An 18,500-nucleotide genomic window follows, 5' to 3' on the forward strand; every position below is an offset into this window, starting at 1 on the left:
GATTGTTAAGTTAGGCATGCAAACATGTTTAGGTAAGAGCACTTTGAATTCGTCCTGTCTTTGATTTGATGGAGAATCATGTCGTGAAAAGCAAGCAAGAGAAGAGAAGGCCTACCAGAAAAGGAAGGGGAGAGACAAGTTTGAAGCAAAAGCAATTGCAGTACTTGTAGAGTAGAATTTATATATACGAGGTGGGGGGTTTTCATTGGTGGAAGCAGATAGAGATAAAAAGGCCGATTGGATTTGAAACTTTGCTGTGAGTGACAAACAATTCAAATGCAGAAAATGAAGAGCCTTGGGAGTAATTCCTTTGCCGGTAGTAGTGGGAGGCTGTCGACGGAGGAGAACGACGATGAGGAGATTTCGAGGCTGGCAATATCGGCGTACCAAGCTAGAGAGGAAGAGATTGAGAGGAAGAAGATGGAGGTTAAGGAGAAAGTTGAAGCTCAGTTGGGTCGCGCTGAGGAAGAAACTAGGCGTCTGGCGCAGATTTGGGAAGTAAGTTCTACAAACTCTACTCTTATTTTTACCTTTTTATGCTTGCGACATTGGACCTCGGGTGTAATGGGATGGGAATGTTCTTAATTACCTGAGATGCAAGTCTTACATAAATCGATCACTTGCTGATGAAGTTATGATATATATTGCACTATCTTTACAATCTAGTAGGAGCTGGAAGTGCTGGGAGATCCCATGAGGAAGGAACTTGCAAATGTAAGGAAGAAAATCGACATGGCTAATCGAGAGCTGAAGCCGCTGGGACTGAGCTGCCAGAAGAAGGTGCAATCTAGCATTTGACACCAATATAAACATTAGGGCATGAATCTACTATATTATTTATATATATATGCTTGAAAAGTATGTGAAAAATAAAAATTATTTTATTTGTCAACAAACAGGAAAAAGAATACAAAGAAGCCCTGGAAAGCTTCAATGAAAAGAACAAAGAAAAGGCTCAACTTGTAAGCACACTTATGGAGGTAATTAAACATAATAATTAAATTATTATTAGTTAATTATTGTCCAGTCCCCAAATTTAACTAGTATTATATGCATGGCCCTCTGCACTAATTGGAACTTGTTCTTACAATTTGTTGTAATCTGCTAATTAGCAGCTGTTGACCGAGAGTGAGAAGCTGAGGATGCAGAAGCTAGAGGAGCTGAGCAAGAACATAGAACCAACACTATGAATTTATCAGATGTAAAAGATTAAAGACAAAACAGGAACCTACATTCTTGCTCAAATTTCTTGTTTCATCGTGTAAAGCCAGAGACTATTCAAAGTTTTATTTTAAAAGACCAATGCGTGCAACTACTAATTTTACAACATTTTAATAATACATGCATGATTTAGCAACTGATATATTTAATCAACGTTAAAATCTAAATTTAGTAAATTTACATGACGTTTACACATCGTTGTATTGATAAAATTGACTAATGAGGACAAATACAAATAGAAATAACAAAGAATGTTTAATGGATAGACAGCGAGACAGATCAAACGGTTTGTAGAATTTACTTTTTGAAAGAGGAAGATCATGTACAAATAAATCCACCACTCGATCGCTATCTCAATCATTCTACCACATGAGATAATTCTGGATATGGAAGCATCCTAGAAGAAACAATTTCCTACACTTAAGTAGGGGTGCAAAAAAAATTCCTGAAATTCTCGAACTGAACCGAAAATATCCTAAAACTAAACCGAAAACTTCTTGAACTGAAAATCCCGAACCGTTCGATACCGATCCCAAAAAATTTGGTATGGAATTTGGGATCCAATAAGCCTTCTTTCGGTAATCCTGTTTTGAACCAACAATTATATATATAATATTTTTAATCAAATTATATTAGTAAATATACAACTCTAATTATTATAGGCGGTTGGATTTGGTAATGTCAATCATTCATTTATATTTAGGGCAAAAGACTGTTTACTGCCCTCATGTTCCGTGGTTTTCAACATTTAGTACATCAATTTTTTTTCGTCTCAGAGTCATACCTAAAGTGTAAATTTTGGGACAGTTTCATACATCCGTTAATCAAACTGTTAAGTCTCCCGTTAAGTGATGATGTGGCACACACGTGGACAATGACTGGGTGCCACGTGTCATTAAAAATATAAAAAAATTAATTAAATAATTAAAATGTTAAATTTTAAAATTAAAAAAAAAAAAAAAAAACAAACCAGCCATTTTCCCCCTCTCCCCCCACGCCCCCAACCCAGAGGAAGAAGAAGGAGAAAAAAAATTGTCTGCCAACCCAGAAGAGGAAGAAGAAGGAAGAAGAAGAAGAAGAAGAAGAAGAAGGAGAAGAAGAAGAAAGAAAAAAAAAAAAAAACAGAATCTGCAACACCAGAAGAAGAAGAAGGAGGAGAAGAAAAAAAAAAAAGAAAAACCGTCTGCCAACCCAGAAGAAGAAGAAGAAGGAGGAAGAAGGAGGAGGAAGAAGAAAAAGAAGGAGAAGAAGAAGAAGAAGAAGAAAAAAAAAAAAAAAAAAACCTGAATCGGCAAAGATGAATTCGTCCCCCCCCCTCCACGACCCACTTGTTCCAACGCCTCCACAACTGCTTGGGCTTTGTTCCTGGGTTCTACGGGAGTCTAATGGTGGTGGTGGTTGACGAGATTTACTTCAAAAATGACGGATCGCCGTCACACCACCTTCGCCGCACCCCTCACGGTTTCTTCCATTTTCACCACCAAATCTCTCCAAATTTGGGATGTAATAGGTAGAAGGAAGGTCATGAAGTTGATTCTAGGTGGTTAGGTAGTGCAATTTGCCGGAAAAATGGGTGAAAATTTGTCGGAAAACAAAGAATGATGCGGATCGGGTCGCGGGTTAAGGAGAGACCCGGCCGTTCCCCTCCTTCTCCCCTCCCTCCTTTCTCTCCTTTCCTCCTCCCTCATTGCCACCTCATTTCTCTCTCCTCCTCCCCTTTCTCTCCTGAAACTCTCTTCTTCCTCTCTTCCTTCTTCCTCCTCTGGGTTGCAAACGACTTTTTTTTTTCTCCTTCTTCTTCCTCTGGGTTGGGGGCACGGGGGAGAGGGGGAAAATGGATTGTTAATTTTTTTTAAATTTTAATTATTTAATTAATTTTTTAAATATTTTTAATGACACGTGGCGCCCAATCATTGTCCACATAGGCGCCACGTCATCACTTAACGGAAGAACTAACAGTTTGACTAACGGATGTATGAGACTGTCCCAAAATTTACACTTTAGGTATGACTCTGAGACGAAAAAAAATTGATGTACTAAATGTTGAAAACTATGGAACTTGAGGGTAGTAAACAGTTTTTTGCCCTTATATTTAAAACTCTCTCCAGTCACTTGTCTTCACTGTCTCTTTCTCTCCACTTTGCTTCGCTCTTTCTCCACCCAAACCCAAATCTCTCTCTGGACTAGTCTCCTCCTCAGTCCTCCCACTGTGAGAGTGCCACACCATCCAAATCCTTGCCTGAATCGCAAATCTACCACCCACACCAGTCACAAACTTTGATTCTCTTTCTTGAAAGTCCAAATTGGACTAAGTCTCTCGGTCTCGGTTTCACCATAGCAAATCCTCGCCTAGAATTCGTATGACGAGACGCCTCGTTCATGGAGAGGCGTTGTTAGGGCGCCACCGCCGACAATTTCTAGGACTCGAATAATGTTTTTTTTTTACTGTGGTTGATTTTTAGGGTTTGTGAAAATTGGGATTTCTGAAATTGGATTTGGTTTGGATTTGTCAATTTGAATAACTTAAGACTTATTTGTTACTTTACTTGAATTTAACTTTTTAAACTAAAAAACAATTTTTAAGTTTTAGGCCTTAAAAACTTGTTTGGTATGACTATTTTAAAAAATTGAACTCAAAACTAACTAGAAAATATAGTCATTTTCTAAAAACATAAAAAGTGAGTTTTTAGAATTTTTAAACTTAAACTCACTCATTTTTTTTTCTCTCCATCTTCTCCTTTCACACCAAATCTATCTCTCCCTTTCTTCTTTCTCTCACCTTTTTTTTTAAACATTTTTCGTCTCTCCTCCAATCCGCTCTCGGTTCTTTCTCTCACTCATCTTTCTCTTTCCTTCAATCATCTATTTCTTTCTTTTCTCCTCTCTCCTATTTCTCCCTCTCATGCAACTCCCTCTTTTTAGATCTTTTTATCTAGTTTAAGTTGTAAAATTTAAAAATTTTAAATCGCAAACCAATCAAGTTTTTGAGTCTTAAAGAAAAATGTTTTCAAGAAATATTTTTAAGAAATGTTTTGAGAAATGATAAAAATTTTCAAATAGGATACCAAATATGCCTTTAAATTTTTGAGTATGCATGTCAATTAATCTTAATGGAAAAAGAAGGAAGCAATATGTATGAAACTTTCTCTATGAAGGAGGGGAACACCCTTGCTTCGTAGTTGATCTATTTCCTGAACCATATCTGAATCTCGAAAGACTTTTGGGAATACCGAAATTTTGGGTTGGTTTCGGGTTTTGAAATTTTGTCCCAAAAGGGATTGGTTTAGAATTCGGGCTTTGGGTTTCGGTTCGAGATCCCGACCCAAACCGGCCTTATTTTCAAGACAAGAAGTTCTTGGTCCACTATACTAGTTTGGGTGATATGTTGAATTGGAATAGGATTATTATTGATGATGTTTCACTTATATGGTAGCTATCGACATTAATGAAAAACAATGGTACCTAACCATGTTCTATTGGAAAATGACAACGTACAACAAATTGGCCAAATGGAAAAAAACAATCTAGGATTCCTTAGCAAAGAGTATTTGGACATGTAGTGTCAACACCACCAAATGGGTATGCATAAGGAAAAGGGATGAGATGAATGAAATGTGCTTAGACACGTTTTTGGCGCAAGACTTCTCTTATTCGCCCTGTGATTGATCGCAACATTATGAATTTGGTTATAGCGTATCACCATGGGATTATGATACGGAAATAGAAGTTCGCGAGAAACTTAGACTGGTTCAAATAGTTCTAAACTACGGAACATCCTCTCAATTTGATTTAGGCATCCACTTTATAAGTGAGCATTTGATAAATCAAGGATATGTGCCCTTTGCGTGTTCTCTAAAGTAGTCATTCTGGACTTGTTAGAGTTATAACCTATGTCGTTGACATGAATCTCATTAAGACTCTAAAAGAGCATGAGAAAACTAACTCACAACCGATGTCATAATTTGAGATGAAGGATCTAGGAAAACTCATCCATTTCTTGGCTTGAGGTTCGAGCGTTATTTTGATGGTGTTCTAGTTGCCAGTCTAACTACCCATGATCATCCATACGCTAGGTGCAAAGTGAGACCTTTGAAGAGGTTGTAGAATATAAAGTTCCATATCTGAGTACAATTTGCATGATTGTTCTTAAAGGGAGTTTTGTCGATCTCAAGGAGAGTATTCAATAATATATTCACTTGGCCTTAATGTACTATTTTCCCTTGAATCAAGAACACTATTTCCCGTTGGGGTTTTGCTAACCTGACGGGTTTTAACAAGTCACCCACATCTGGCTAGTCATACCCTTGACATGTGCGTTTACCATCACTTGATCATCTCAAGCATCGACATTGTATTAACTCACTTTTTTTTTCTCCTTAGACTAAGAGTTTGTCCCATTGAGTTTACCAGAGCCAGGTTTTGGTGAGACTATACTCCTAAGTGCATCCTTACTTGTGAGACTCACGTATGCATGACTTGTTCCTGACAAGAAGACTTCATCAACTGCTTCTACATTTTCCTAAAAACTTAATGGAACAACTTATTTAGTTCTACACTCAAGGAGGAATGTTGCAGCTAATATTATAATAAGAATGTGATTGTGTAACTAGAAGTAGGAATCTTGATGAGTCGATATTTATTCTATATTTTTACCTAATCTTAGTTATAACTTATTTGTTATTTTGATAAAATTTTGATACTTTGTTGCATATTTCAATTACAGGATAGGTGAATCTACTTTGGGCAAAAAATGATTAAAGGGAGAAATTTTGGAGTAATTCCAATTGAAATGGGTCCGTTTGTCTTTCAAGAATCAAGATGATTGTGTCCAATCTCATATTTTATTTTTCAGCCGTTTGCTTGTGGAGAATAAAGAAGGTTGACCATGCAGTGCTAACAAATTTGACGTTTTAGGCTTATAAGTCATTGAAGATGACTTTTCTTGAGGAAAATTTCTTCTACAAAGTTGTGGGGAACACCTTTATCTTTCCAACGCCACCTCGCAGGCCTTATTTGGAGCAGATTTGGTCCTTAAGGGTGCGTTTGGTACGCGGGACGGGACGGGACGGAACGGGACGAGGCGTTCCGTCCCGCGTTTGGTGCGCCAAAAATGGGTGGAACGGGCTGTTCCACGGGACAGATTTTGGGTGTTTTTGCGTTCCACCTCCCACCCCTGGAACGGGTTTGTTCCACGTATGTGGAACACAATGTTTTACCATTTTAAGACAAATATACCCCATGTCTTTTTCAAAAATTACACCTTCGTTCCGTCCCGTCCCGTCCCGTCTGCGTACCAAACGCACCCAAAATGTGTGGATTTTGTGGCTGCCCAGATTATCTGATAAATAGAATTGTGTTTCCTAGTTTATTATTTTATTTGGATTTTCAGAATTTGTGGCAGACGTATTTTAAATAGGATTCAAATTTATTATTCTATTCATCGCCCGAGGTTGGAGCCCTTAGGAGGTAGAACGTTTATGACATTGGAAATCTCCTCTTAGGAGCTTTTGACAACTTTTTACAAGGGTGTTTTCTACTCTTTTCTTATTAATAATATTTTGATTTTTAATTATGATTATTGATGGGTCGATTTTGTTCTATATTTTATTCTATTTTTAATATTAATTTAGTTGTTATTTTGTAAGAACTTTGATACTTTGTGTTAATAATCTTATTGTAAGTCATGCAAATCTTTTCTAGACAAACAAGTGAGCAAATGAGCGAATTTTTCGTGAGTCTTTCAACTTGTTATTGCCAGAGTTTCAAGTTTTTATGATGAGCTGTTGATTTATGGCAAATAAATAAAGGGAACTTTAACGAAAAGCTCTCGATACTGTTCACTTTAATGAAAAATCACATTTTTACACTAAAAAGTCAATTGCGGTACTACTCACTTTACCATTTATTTTGTCCTTATCATTAAAACTCAAAATTTGCAAATCATTTCCATTAATTTTCTTATAAGTAAATGATTAGCGATCAAAGCTGCCAGAGCGGTATGTTTCATGATTAATGGGCTTTTTAGCAGCAAATATGGTACTTATGGAGTTAGGCCCTTCTACAAAGATGTGCACGACATTTCATGGGCTAGTTTTGGAGCTGGCCCCCTTTTCTTCCATTCTTTCTGCCGTCCCTCTCTTTTCTCACACAAGTATTATTTATTACAAAATATGTTGTTTTATCAAATACATAACATACATGATACTTGCAAATAATAATAATAAACTCTTATTCCATTAAGTAGAATCGGCTATATGAATTATAGATCATTAAAAATCATTATAATGATTAAATAATAAAAAACATATACAAACACGATTTTACAAAACAGATTATGTTAGCTTTCAAAATCATAAGAATGATCATTGCAAGTGTCGACATCAATCTCTCACTTTCAAAAGTCAGTACTAGTTGATTCCCTTGTCGTCGTACAAATTTGCATCAACTCCTCCGCCACCCCATCCATCTCTTCATCCTCTTTCTTCTCCATTTTGTCACTTAATTCTAGTGCCTTTGTCCTCACACCCTCTCCAATTTTCTCCACCACCACATCTCTGATCACCTTCGCCACCTCTTCCCGGCGTCTGTCTCCTCCGCCGGTTCTTATAACCTCCACACCAACGCCAACCTCCTCCACCAGTCTGGCGTTTAATGGCTGGTCAAGTTGCATAGGCATGGCTATAATCGGAACACCAAACTTGATGCTCTCCAACACCGAGCTCCATCCACAGTGACTCACAAACCCACCAACACTAGAATGCTTCAATATTTTTACCTGTGGGGCCCAATCCTCCACTATCATTCCCCTCTCTCCTACCCTCTCCCCAAACCCTTTTGGCAAAACATCTTCAACCCTGGTACTTTTCTCTTCCTTAGGAAACCTAATAACCCAAATGAAACTCACTTGACTAAGCTCCAATCCAAGAGCTATCTCTTGCAGTTCCTCCTTGGACAAAAAGTACTCGCTCCCGAAGGACACAAACACGACTGAAGCTCTTTCCCTTTCGTTTAGCCATTTGATGATCGACGATTCCTCATCGACTTTTTGATCCATTGGGTCTTGAACAAGTGAACCGACGGGCACAATCTTCTTCTCCATTAACTTTGAGAGAGAATCAATATATTTTGATTCAATCTCTCCAGAAGTCTTTACCAAAATGATGTTACGAGACCGATCACTGCACAGCAGTGCGCGTTCTACGTCCTTGATGCCATTTGCTGAAGATTCCAGCACACTGCTGAACTTCTTAGTTTCGTAATCCCGAAGATAGATGGAAGGATAAGGGAATATAACATTAGGGTTCTTGAGATGGTGAACAGAAAATGAAATCACGGCAGCACTGGTGGTAAAGAACTCGACGGCCGGAATGTTATGCGACGAAGCTAGGGAGGGTGCCCATGGCTGGAGAAAATCATATATGAGCAAATCTGGTTTTAGGGTTCTGAGGATGTGGGAGAAGTTATCGCTGGACATGTCGAAGGCTTTTTTGAGAGTGGGCATGAGATGGGGTGGGAGGCCATTGGTGGTGTGGTAGTGAGGTGGCAACTCATCGTGTGGAAGATGAAGTTCCACAAACTCAATGCAGTGAGAGTATTTCTGAGGGAGTTTGGGCTTGATGGAGCTGAGATTTACCGGTGTGGAGCAAATAAAGATGTGAAAATCTCTGCGATCGGTGTGTTTCTTGGCTAGCTCTAGGAGGGGAGAAATATGGCCGTGACCTAACCATGGAAGCATAAGGATGCTAATGCTTCTGTGCTGATCAGAAAAAACCATTCCGCCACCCCCCCCCCCTCTTTAAATTTGACTCTTTTTTTGTTGTTGGTTGTAGATGATTGTAGGCCCGTGTTACTTTAAATTTTGGTGGATATATATATATACCTATATAGTGCAAGATATGTAGAATTTGAAGAAATACTTGGAACCTTCATATGGATGGTTCGTGTAAGTAGTAGGAATTTGCGGTTTAAGTTTTATGAAAAAGACATATATGGCCAATGAATTAAGAAAAAAGAAGCTTAAACTTGGCTTCCTTCAATTAGTTAGCTGGAAATTTAATTTTCACATAGTACTCTTTTTCACAAGTGGAATTAAACTTCTAATCGGAGGTGATGAATGGTCCAAATCGTTAGGTATCACGTTTCAAATCAAATACTCTTCCGTCTCTAGATGAAAGTTATTTAATAATTGTCAAAAAAATAATAACAATAAAAAGTTGCTTCTAATCTCTAACCAGGTTTCAAGGTTTCAAAGCATTGTACTCATGGTTTCACGGTTCAAAGTATCGTAATTATGGTTTCAGGATTGGTATAATTATGTTTCACAATATCGTAATTATGGTTTAAGTATCGTATCATTAAGTAATTTTAAACTCAATCTTTGTCATCGGCTTAATTAAGTATTTGTTATTGCATGCTGTGGGTGCTTAGGCCATCTCCAACTGACCCAGCCAAGTGGCCGTAGGCCAAAATATAAAACCGTCTTCAACCGATTGCTAGGCCAATTGGCTTGTGGGCCCCACTAGGCTATATCTCATCCACCAGTAGTGGGTTAACGTTGGCCAAAATGAACCAGTAGTGGGTTGGCCAAAATAAGCCAGCCAGCCAGCCCGTTTCACCCAGCCCAACCTATTCCAATGATTACCTGATGTCAGGTTACAGTTGGAATTTGAATTTTTTTTAGGCAAAAATTTAAAAAAAAATTCTAATTTTTTTCCTATTAATACCTAAGCCATTTCTACACCATTTCTCACATCCTTTTCCACAATTTCATATTATCTTACCCCATTTTATTTCAATTCTTCACATTCTATTAGCGACAAGTGGCACAAAATATGTCCGAAAATCTTAATTTAATATGGTAGTTTGACTCAATTAACCATATTAATTCAGTTAAAATAATAAATTATTGAGGGGCTGAAAAATAGTCCCATTCGGTCGAAGATGGGTATTTTTGTCAAAGGGTTATATTTTGATCGGCTAAAGATGGTACAAAATATAATATGACATTGCTCATTAAAAAAAATTCTTATAAGACTAGGACTAAAGCAGATAAAACCGCATCATGCATATGAGGAGGTGGCAACTCTCCCTCAGCGTTTCACCTTGCTTGAATGTAAAGCAGATAAAACCGCATCATGCATGGGACCATCTCTTTCTCTGTTACATAAACAAAAGATCGATATTGATAGAGGTGGGCAGTGACGTGGCACACAAGATAATACAAACCAAATATAAGCTGCTTGAAGTCTAGTATGTGAAGCGGCACGTAGCGGAGGGGCCCATGCATGATGCGGTTTTATCTTTTGGCAAACTCTAGAACATGACTTATATATAAAATAAAGATATGTCTTAATTTTTATAACTGAAGCATCTTTTGGCACACTCTAGAACATGACTTGTATATAAAAAAAAATTTAAATGAGAGACTTATTTTTCTTTTATCTCCTCGCAATATATGCAACTCCGTTGTATCAAGTCTCATTCTATGAAAAAAATATTTACAAAAAAAATTTACACAAATTTTATTTTATTAACATAAAACGTTATTTAATGTAACATATTATAAATATTTCTTGTTTTATTGACACGAAATATTATATAGCAATATAGCCGTATTAGGTAAGTTGTAAAAGCACACCACACAGGTGCTTTTTCTGTTGGAATATATGCACACAGATGCTTTGGATCTACTGCTGCTGTTGCGGCTGAGACTGGTCCTTCAATTTGCGTCTCTCTTCTTCTTTCACATGGCTTACTTTAGACCTAGATTTTTCGTTGGTGTTCAGGTGTCGTAATTGCATACATAAAAGTATTGCTGACTCATATAGTCGATCGTGTGTCATAATTGCATACATAAAAGTATTTTTGACTCATATAGTCGATCGTCTTCTGTGGCACACAAATCAACATACCTTGAAGCTTCTTTTTAAACACGATGTAATTGCATATGTAAAAGTATTGCTGACTCATAATAGTCGACCGTCTTTTATGTCGCACGTATCAATATACCTTTTCGTTCGTTTTGGTAAATATTTAAAAACTGAGAATTATTACATGTACTAACAAAATCTACTACTTCACTCTTCATAAAAATCAGTACTAGGGTTACGTTATAATTTTGTTAGTGTTCGGGCTAGATTTGTCCCTTACATAACTTCCCCTTGTCTTGCTTGTCGGGCAAAGTTTGTTGCTTGGTTTCTGCAATATATGTTTATTAGTTTGAAGGGTGCCTTCGTGGGGCCTTTGTTAGGCATTAAGGCTCACAATCAAAACTAATATGAATCTGAGCGTGCCACTGTTCTTTTTGTGTAACAGATTGTTTACTTGGTTGTTCAGTTATTGATTTCTTGTGCCACAAGTCACATTAACTTCTTGGATTATTAGGATTGTTCACAGATGAGTTAAGTCTGTATTAAGTTCTTTTCTTGCCTTTCGACCAAGGAGTTTTATTTATAATATCATATATTCCTTTATAAAGCAGTTCAAGGTCATTTAAGTTAATTTCTTAGTTATTAGTTTAGGCTGACATCACATAAACAAGAATAGTTAATTTAACAGGGTTAATCATAACTAAAACTTGAACAAAATAAGTTAAAAATGACATATGGTTTAATGGAAGATACAAAAACAATAGATCTATTTTACATAAGTACAAAAAAAAGAGATTCAAGTAAGATTACAACCTTGGCCGTCAAGGTTTGTCCTCTTGCAAACACCTCTCCTTGTATTTTACAGTGATTGAAATCTTGGAAAATGAAATATAAATGAGGTTTACTAAAGGGATTCGATACTCCAACAAGGGGAATGGTAGCAGAGCTTCTAAAACTGGACAAAAGAAAGCTTTCTATGGTGGACCTGCTACTTGAAATGGACAAGGGTAGACAAATTGAAGCTTTTTTTGGTTTCACTGTTGAGTTTACTGAGAGTTGCTTGATTGATTGGTTGAGAGAGAGTTTATGCTTGTGCCCTTCATTGCTTTTATAGACTTTTCTAGCCTAATTGTCCAAGCCTTCCCTTTTGGTGATGGCTTCCAGAGCATGGTAAGTCATCATCAACTTTTGCTAATCACCTACCCATGCCATGGAAAAGTACTTATTGCTGAGGGTGAGTTGCCCTCTGTAGCTTGTCACTTATCACATAGGCTTGCTGTCTATTAGTTGCCAAAAAACGATTTTAAATTCATCTTGGGCTACCAACTGTCAGAGCCCAATCCTTTTCTGATTTTCGTATGCTTGGGTCTTTAATGGTATTGAGCTTAACATTAAATATCCACCCAAACAGTGCCTCTTTTAATCATTATTATGTTTGCTAAATTTTGGTGCCTCTTTTAATCATTATTATGTATCTCTTCTTCTTTACATGGCTTACTTTAGACCTAGATTTTACGTTGGTGTTTAGGTGTCGTAATTGCATACATAAAAGTATTGCTGACTCATATAGTTGATCGTCTTTTGTGTCACACAAATCAATATACCTAGAAGCTTCATTTTAAACACGAAGTAATTACATACATAAAAGATGTAATTGCATATGTAAAAGTATTGCTGACTCATAATAGTCGACCATCTGTTGTGTTGCACATATCAATATACCTTTCCGTTCTTTTTGGTAAATATTTAAAAATTGAGAATTATTACATGTACTAACAAAATCTACTACTTCACTTTTCATAAGAATTAGTACTAGGGTTACGTTATAATTTTGTTAGTGTTCGGGCTAGATTTGTCCCTTACATAACTTCCCATTGTCTTGCTTGTTGGGCAGAGTTTGTTGTTTGATTTCTGCAATATACGCTTATCAGTTTGAAGGGTGCCTTCATGGGGCCTTTGTTAGGCCAACAACACAGAAACAAGAGTAGTTAATTTAACAGGGTTAATCATAACTAAAACTTGAATGAAATTAGTTAAAAATGACATATGGTTTAATGGAAGATACATAAACAACATATTTATTTTACATAAGTACAAATAAAGAAGATTCAGGCAAGATTACAACCTTGATCAGCAAGGTTCGTCCTCTTGCAGACACCTCTCCTTTTATTTTACAGTAATTGAAATCTAGGAAAATGAAATATAAACAAGGTTTACTATAGGGATTCGATACTACAACAAAGGGAATGGTAGCAGAGCTTCTAAAACTGGACAAAAGAAAGCTTTATATGGTGGACCTGCGACTTGAAATGGACAAGGGGTGAACAAATTAAAGCTTTTCTGGTTTCACTGTTGAGTGTACTGAGAGTTGCTTGATTGATTGGTTGAGAGAGAGAGTTTATGCTTGTGCCCTTCATTGTTTTTATAGACTTTTCTACCCTAAGTCGAAGCCTTCCTTTTTGGTGATGGCTTCTAGAGCATGGTGAGTCATCATCAACTTTTGCTAATCACCTACCCATGCCATGGAAAAGTACTTTTTGCTGAGGGTGAGCTGCCCTCTGTTGCTTGTCACTTCTCCCATAGGCTTGCTACCTATCAGTTACCAAAAAATGATTTTAAATTCATCTTGGGCTGTCAACTATCAGAGCCCAATCTTTTTCTGATTTTTGCATGCCTGGGTCTTTAATTGTATTGAGCTCAACATTAAATATCTACCCAAGCCGTGCCTCTTTTAATCATTATTAAGTTTGCTAATCAAGACATTGATAATGATTAAAATTGAATGCTTGTCGAAACTAGGTATTAGTGCCATTTAACTTAGCCATTTTAAATAAACCATTGCACTAACCCACAATTCCCTACATTAACTACCTGCCCGTTATAGAACTTCCACATTACTCTTTTCGACCATTACCTTTAACAAGCTTTATTCTTAGAGCCACCAAATTCTCTCGAATTTTAATCTTTCCCTGATTTAGCTCTAGCTAATTTCTTCACCTTTCGAATTTAGTAATGGCTCCTAAATCACGCTTTGCATGTGAGTCTGGAGAGGACATTGTCACTCTTTGCCGCTGTCTCAACGGCCTTCACCGCCCTCGGGTTGGCTTCAACCTTCCCATTTTCTTTCTTGAAGATAAGGCCTATTCATTGGGACTTGCCTGGACCCCCAAAGTTCCTGTTGCTGTGGAGAGCAACTTGCTTGCCAAGGAGTGTTTCACCCCTTCATCAGGTTTAATCCTACAACTGGAGAGATGCTTCATTTAGTGGAAGATGATAGCACCTCCGTAAGTTTTCTTCTTTCATACAATTTTAATTCTTAAGATCTTTTTGATTTGGACCTGATGTTTTAAACTTTATCTCTGCCAGTCTTCACTTCCTCTAGAAGCTGCCAAGTTCCCAACACCGACTATTAGGGAACCTATAGTCCCTGAGATACCAGTTGTTTCAGAGGTGACCAGTTCTTGGGCCTCTTATGCTTCATCCCCAGCAAGCCATCCATCTTCTCCCAAAGCAGTTGTAATAAAAATTCTCCCAACCATGGCTCAAGGTTTAGCTAAGGTATGATCATTTCATTAACTTGTCTCTCTTTCCTTTTCTTTAATTTGATTTGAGATTAGCCCTGTTAACTTGTCTTTTTTCATCTAATAGACTTCTAGTAAAGGTTCGGGCAAAATCTTCCCAGCCTGCTGTGAGTGAAGTGGTCCATCCTCGACCTCTTTAGTCCATCCTCTAATAGACTTCAAGATGGTCTGAAAACTCTAACTGAGTTGTATCAGTTCTAGGAGATGACCAAGGTGTAGTATGAGTCATTTCTCTCATTCTTTGAGAGCATAAGGGCTTTGAAAGACCAGCACCTTAGGGCTGAGAGGCAAGCCAACTGGGTGAGGTGCTACAAAGACATGCATGCCCAGACTTCCATTAACCTTCAGCAACTTGTGGAATAATGGTCGACCATAGAGGATAAGATCATGGTGGTGGCTGCAGAGATTCAGAAGTTGGAGGAATGACTTTCTGCTTTGAAAGCTGAAGAAAGTGAATCAAGAGTTGGAAGAATCAAAGGTCCAATTAGCCAAAAGCAACATAGCTCTAGAGGAGCGAAATCGCATTTCCACCATAATGCAGACTTATATTTCTAGGATAGTTGCTTTAGGATGTAAACTTGCAATCTTTAGGGCTTATGTATTCTCTTAATTATTGAATTAAAAAAAAAAATTCCTTTGGTGTACCACCTTTATTTGCTTATTTTACAATTTCTAAAAGTAACTCCTTCAATTATACAAGGAATTTCAAATAACACCTCTAAGTGTCAAACTTCATCAATATAACAGTCTCTAGCATCCTAAAGAGTGGGATGATACTTCTTTATGAATTTAGCATTGATTGGGTGTTTCTGTGAATCTCTTTCTAGATTTACCAAGTAATATGCCCCATTATCTAATACTTTGATAATTATAAAGGGGCATACCCAAGTAGGACTCCACTTTCCAAATCCTCTGACTTGTGCTCCCAATGGTAGAATTGTTTTCCACACCTACTCTCATTCTTCAAAAGACTTCAATTTTTCCCTCTTATTATAAGCTCGGGCAACAACTCTTTTTCCTTCTTGGATCTTGTTTACAGCCTCAATGTGGGCAACATCTAAATCTTCTATCCCCTGACACATGGCCTGCACAAACTCATCATTGTGTAGACCGAATTGGTTCTATGTTCTCAAAGAACTTACAATTGGTTCTGTATTCTCAAAGAACATACATTAATTTCCATAGGAAACATTGTATCTTGCCCGAATGTTAATGCATAAGGAGTAGTTTTAGTTCTTGCCCTTTTTGAAGTTCTGTAAGCCCAAATAGTATCTCCTAACTTCTCATGCCATTTTTATAGGTTGTTTGACACCATTCTCTTGATGATATTCATTAAAATTTTGTTGTTGGCCTCTGCTTGACCATTAGATTGGGGGTAATAGGGGCAGGACTGGATCATCTTTACTTGAACTTTTCTGCAAACTCCTTTATATCTTTTTAAAACAAATGATGGTCTTCTATATATGACAATGACTTTGGGCACTCTATACCTATGTAGGATCTTGGTCTCACTAAATCTCTTCACAATAGTTGAATTAATAGTCATCACAGCTGAAGCTTCCACCCATTTGGTAAAGTAATCAGTTGCCACAATTATAAAGGTGTACCTGATGAAGTTCATAGCCCACCCTCTAAAATGACATGGCTTTACAATTGGATTTAGAGGCACTGATGAAGTATGTTGCAAAGGGCCATGCCTCTGGCATTCTTTACATCCTTTAGCATAAGCTTTACAGTCTTTCTCTATATTCGGCCAGAAGTAACCGTATCTTTTTAGCAACCATTTCATTTTTGTTCATGCTTGGTGAGCTCCACAAATTCCCTCTTGTACCTTAGCCATTACTCTCATTAATTCTTCCAAACCTAAGCATTTCAACATAAGCCCATATGAGGTTTTCTTCAAAGTTTCTTTCCCACAGAACAAACTTAGTTGCCTGTTGTCTGGTCTTTTTGCAAGCAAGGAGAGAATGATCTTTTAAGTACTGAAGGATGAGAGACCTCCAATGTTCTATCTCGGGCTCTTTTGTCATTACGTCCAAATTGAATCCCCTTCAAAGATCGAGGAAGGCTCATTGTTTGTATTTTCATTTTTATCTTAGGTGTCATTCCCTGGTCATGTGCTCAAGAAGCTAGTTGTGCCATTTCATTGGCAGCCAAATTCAATTCCCTAGGAATGTGATTAATTATGACTTCACTTTGCCAATATGCCAACAATTGAGTGATAGCCATATAATATCCTGCCACTGTGATATGTCTGCACTTGTATTCTCAATTCAATTGATCAATCACTAGCTTTGAATCTTCAAAGACCTTTCGTTATTCTGCCTTTAATTCTATCATAATTTCTAAGCCAATGATTAATACTTCATATTCTGCTCTGTTGTTGGTGATATTGTCATAATCCAAGAGAAATGAATAAAAAAGGTGACCACCTTGTGGACTGATAATGACTATTTTTGCACCTGCAGCTCGCTTTGTGCATGATCCATCAAAATATAGCTTCCATTGAGTGATACATATACTAGATATCCTTTTTATCTCTTGCTGGATCTAAGTTTCTTTGCCCGAATTGTCTTCTCTTGGGGGAAACCATATACTTGCAGCTTCCAAAGTACCAGGAATATTGATCAACTCTTTTTCAGGTTCTTGGTGTTCTGTCAAAAAGGTCTACAATCGTTTGCCCATTCACAGCCCTTTGAGGCACATATTAGAAACTAAACTGATATTGGACAACATGTATTTGATCATATTAGTCTTAAGAATTATGTGAGTATGGCAAGGCATCATGTAATATCTCAATTGATTGGCAGTGAAATACAAGGTTAAACATAGCTTCTCAATGGGGGTGTATCTTGTTTCTACCTTAGTAAGGATTCTACTAAGATAGTACATTGCTTGTTCTTTCCCTCCTTCATTGTTTTGAGCCAATAAACTCCCTATGTACTTCTTAGATGCTGAGTGTAGAGCTTTAAAGGTTTCCCCCTCTAGGGAGGCATGAATACCGAAAGAGATGCCAAGTAGGCTTTTTGATGTTGAGGTCCCCACTAAAGCATGTCTTGATTTTTTAACCTTAGCAAAGGAGATAAGGGTTGGATCTTGCCCGCCAGGTTAGTAATGAATCTCCTCAAGAAATTAATCTTTCCTAGCAATCTTAGTAGTTATACTTTATTGGTAGGTGCATGTGACTCTTTTATGGCTTTAGCTTTATTCTTGTCCACTTCCAAACCTATTTGGTGGACTAAGAATCCTAAAAAGTTGCTCGATTTGACTCCAAAGGCACATTTTCTAGGCTTCATTTTCAATTTGTGGGTTTTCATCCTCAATAAAGCTTGTCTGATATCTTTTAAGTATTGCTCCTCAATTTTAGACTTCATCACAATGTCATCAATGTATACCTCCATGCTATGCCGAGGTCATGAAAGATAGCATTCATTGTCCTTTGATATGTAGCACCAACATTTTTCAACCCGAAAGGCACAACAACATATTCATAAGCCCCTACATGTCCAGGGCACCTGAATGCCATTTTATGCATGTCCTCTTTAGCCATTTTTATTTGGTTATATCTAGCATTTCCATCCATGAAAGACAACACTTTGTGTTTTGCTACTGCATCAATGGATAGGTCAGCCATATGCATAGGGTATTCGTTTTTAGGAGTTGCTTCATTAATATTTCTATAATCCACACAACATCGAATGGCATTAGTTAATACTTTCAATATAGGTACAATTTTTACCAACCATTCTACATATTTTGGAGGTCTAATAAAGTCTGGTTTCACAAGTTTTTCAATCTTTTATTTAACCTTTTCTTCTATCTCTTTGAC

General features: G+C 37.3%; 2 protein-coding genes across 2 annotated transcripts; one reads left to right on the forward strand and one right to left on the reverse strand.

The window, feature by feature from the left end:
• The first annotated feature begins 185 nt into the window (after positions 1 to 185).
• Positions 186 to 1,357, forward strand: LOC126628100 (uncharacterized). Its single transcript, XM_050297682.1, has 4 exons — positions 186 to 498; positions 670 to 780; positions 900 to 980; positions 1,116 to 1,357. The coding sequence occupies exons 1-4, from the start codon at positions 277 to 279 to the stop codon at positions 1,188 to 1,190; spliced, it is 489 nt and encodes a 162-aa protein (XP_050153639.1). The 5' UTR covers positions 186 to 276; the 3' UTR covers positions 1,191 to 1,357.
• Positions 1,358 to 7,431: 6,074 nt separating this feature from the next.
• On the reverse strand, positions 7,432 to 9,047 carry LOC126627925 (UDP-glucosyltransferase 29-like). Its single transcript, XM_050297491.1, has one exon. It carries the CDS (start codon positions 8,993 to 8,995, stop codon positions 7,616 to 7,618), a length of 1,380 nt encoding a protein of 459 aa, XP_050153448.1. The 5' UTR covers positions 8,996 to 9,047; the 3' UTR covers positions 7,432 to 7,615.
• Positions 9,048 to 18,500: the final 9,453 nt, after the last annotated feature.

The sequence above is a fragment of the Malus sylvestris genome, chromosome 7, assembly GCF_916048215.2.
Source record: "Malus sylvestris chromosome 7, drMalSylv7.2, whole genome shotgun sequence".
NCBI lineage: Eukaryota > Viridiplantae > Streptophyta > Magnoliopsida > Rosales > Rosaceae > Malus > Malus sylvestris.

Excerpts from the sequence above, each read along its gene's own strand:
- LOC126628100 (XM_050297682.1), top strand. The coding sequence starts at position 277 with ATGCAGAAAATGAAGAGCCTTGGGAGTAATTCCTTTGCCGGTAGTAGT. Across the intron at positions 499-669 it reads GTCTGGCGCAGATTTGGGAA|GAGCTGGAAGTGCTGGGAGA; the intron begins GTAAGTTCTACA and ends ACAATCTAGTAG. Across the intron at positions 781-899 it reads GACTGAGCTGCCAGAAGAAG|GAAAAAGAATACAAAGAAGC; the intron begins GTGCAATCTAGC and ends GTCAACAAACAG.
- LOC126627925 (XM_050297491.1), bottom strand. The coding sequence starts at position 8,995 with ATGGTTTTTTCTGATCAGCACAGAAGCATTAGCATCCTTATGCTTCCA.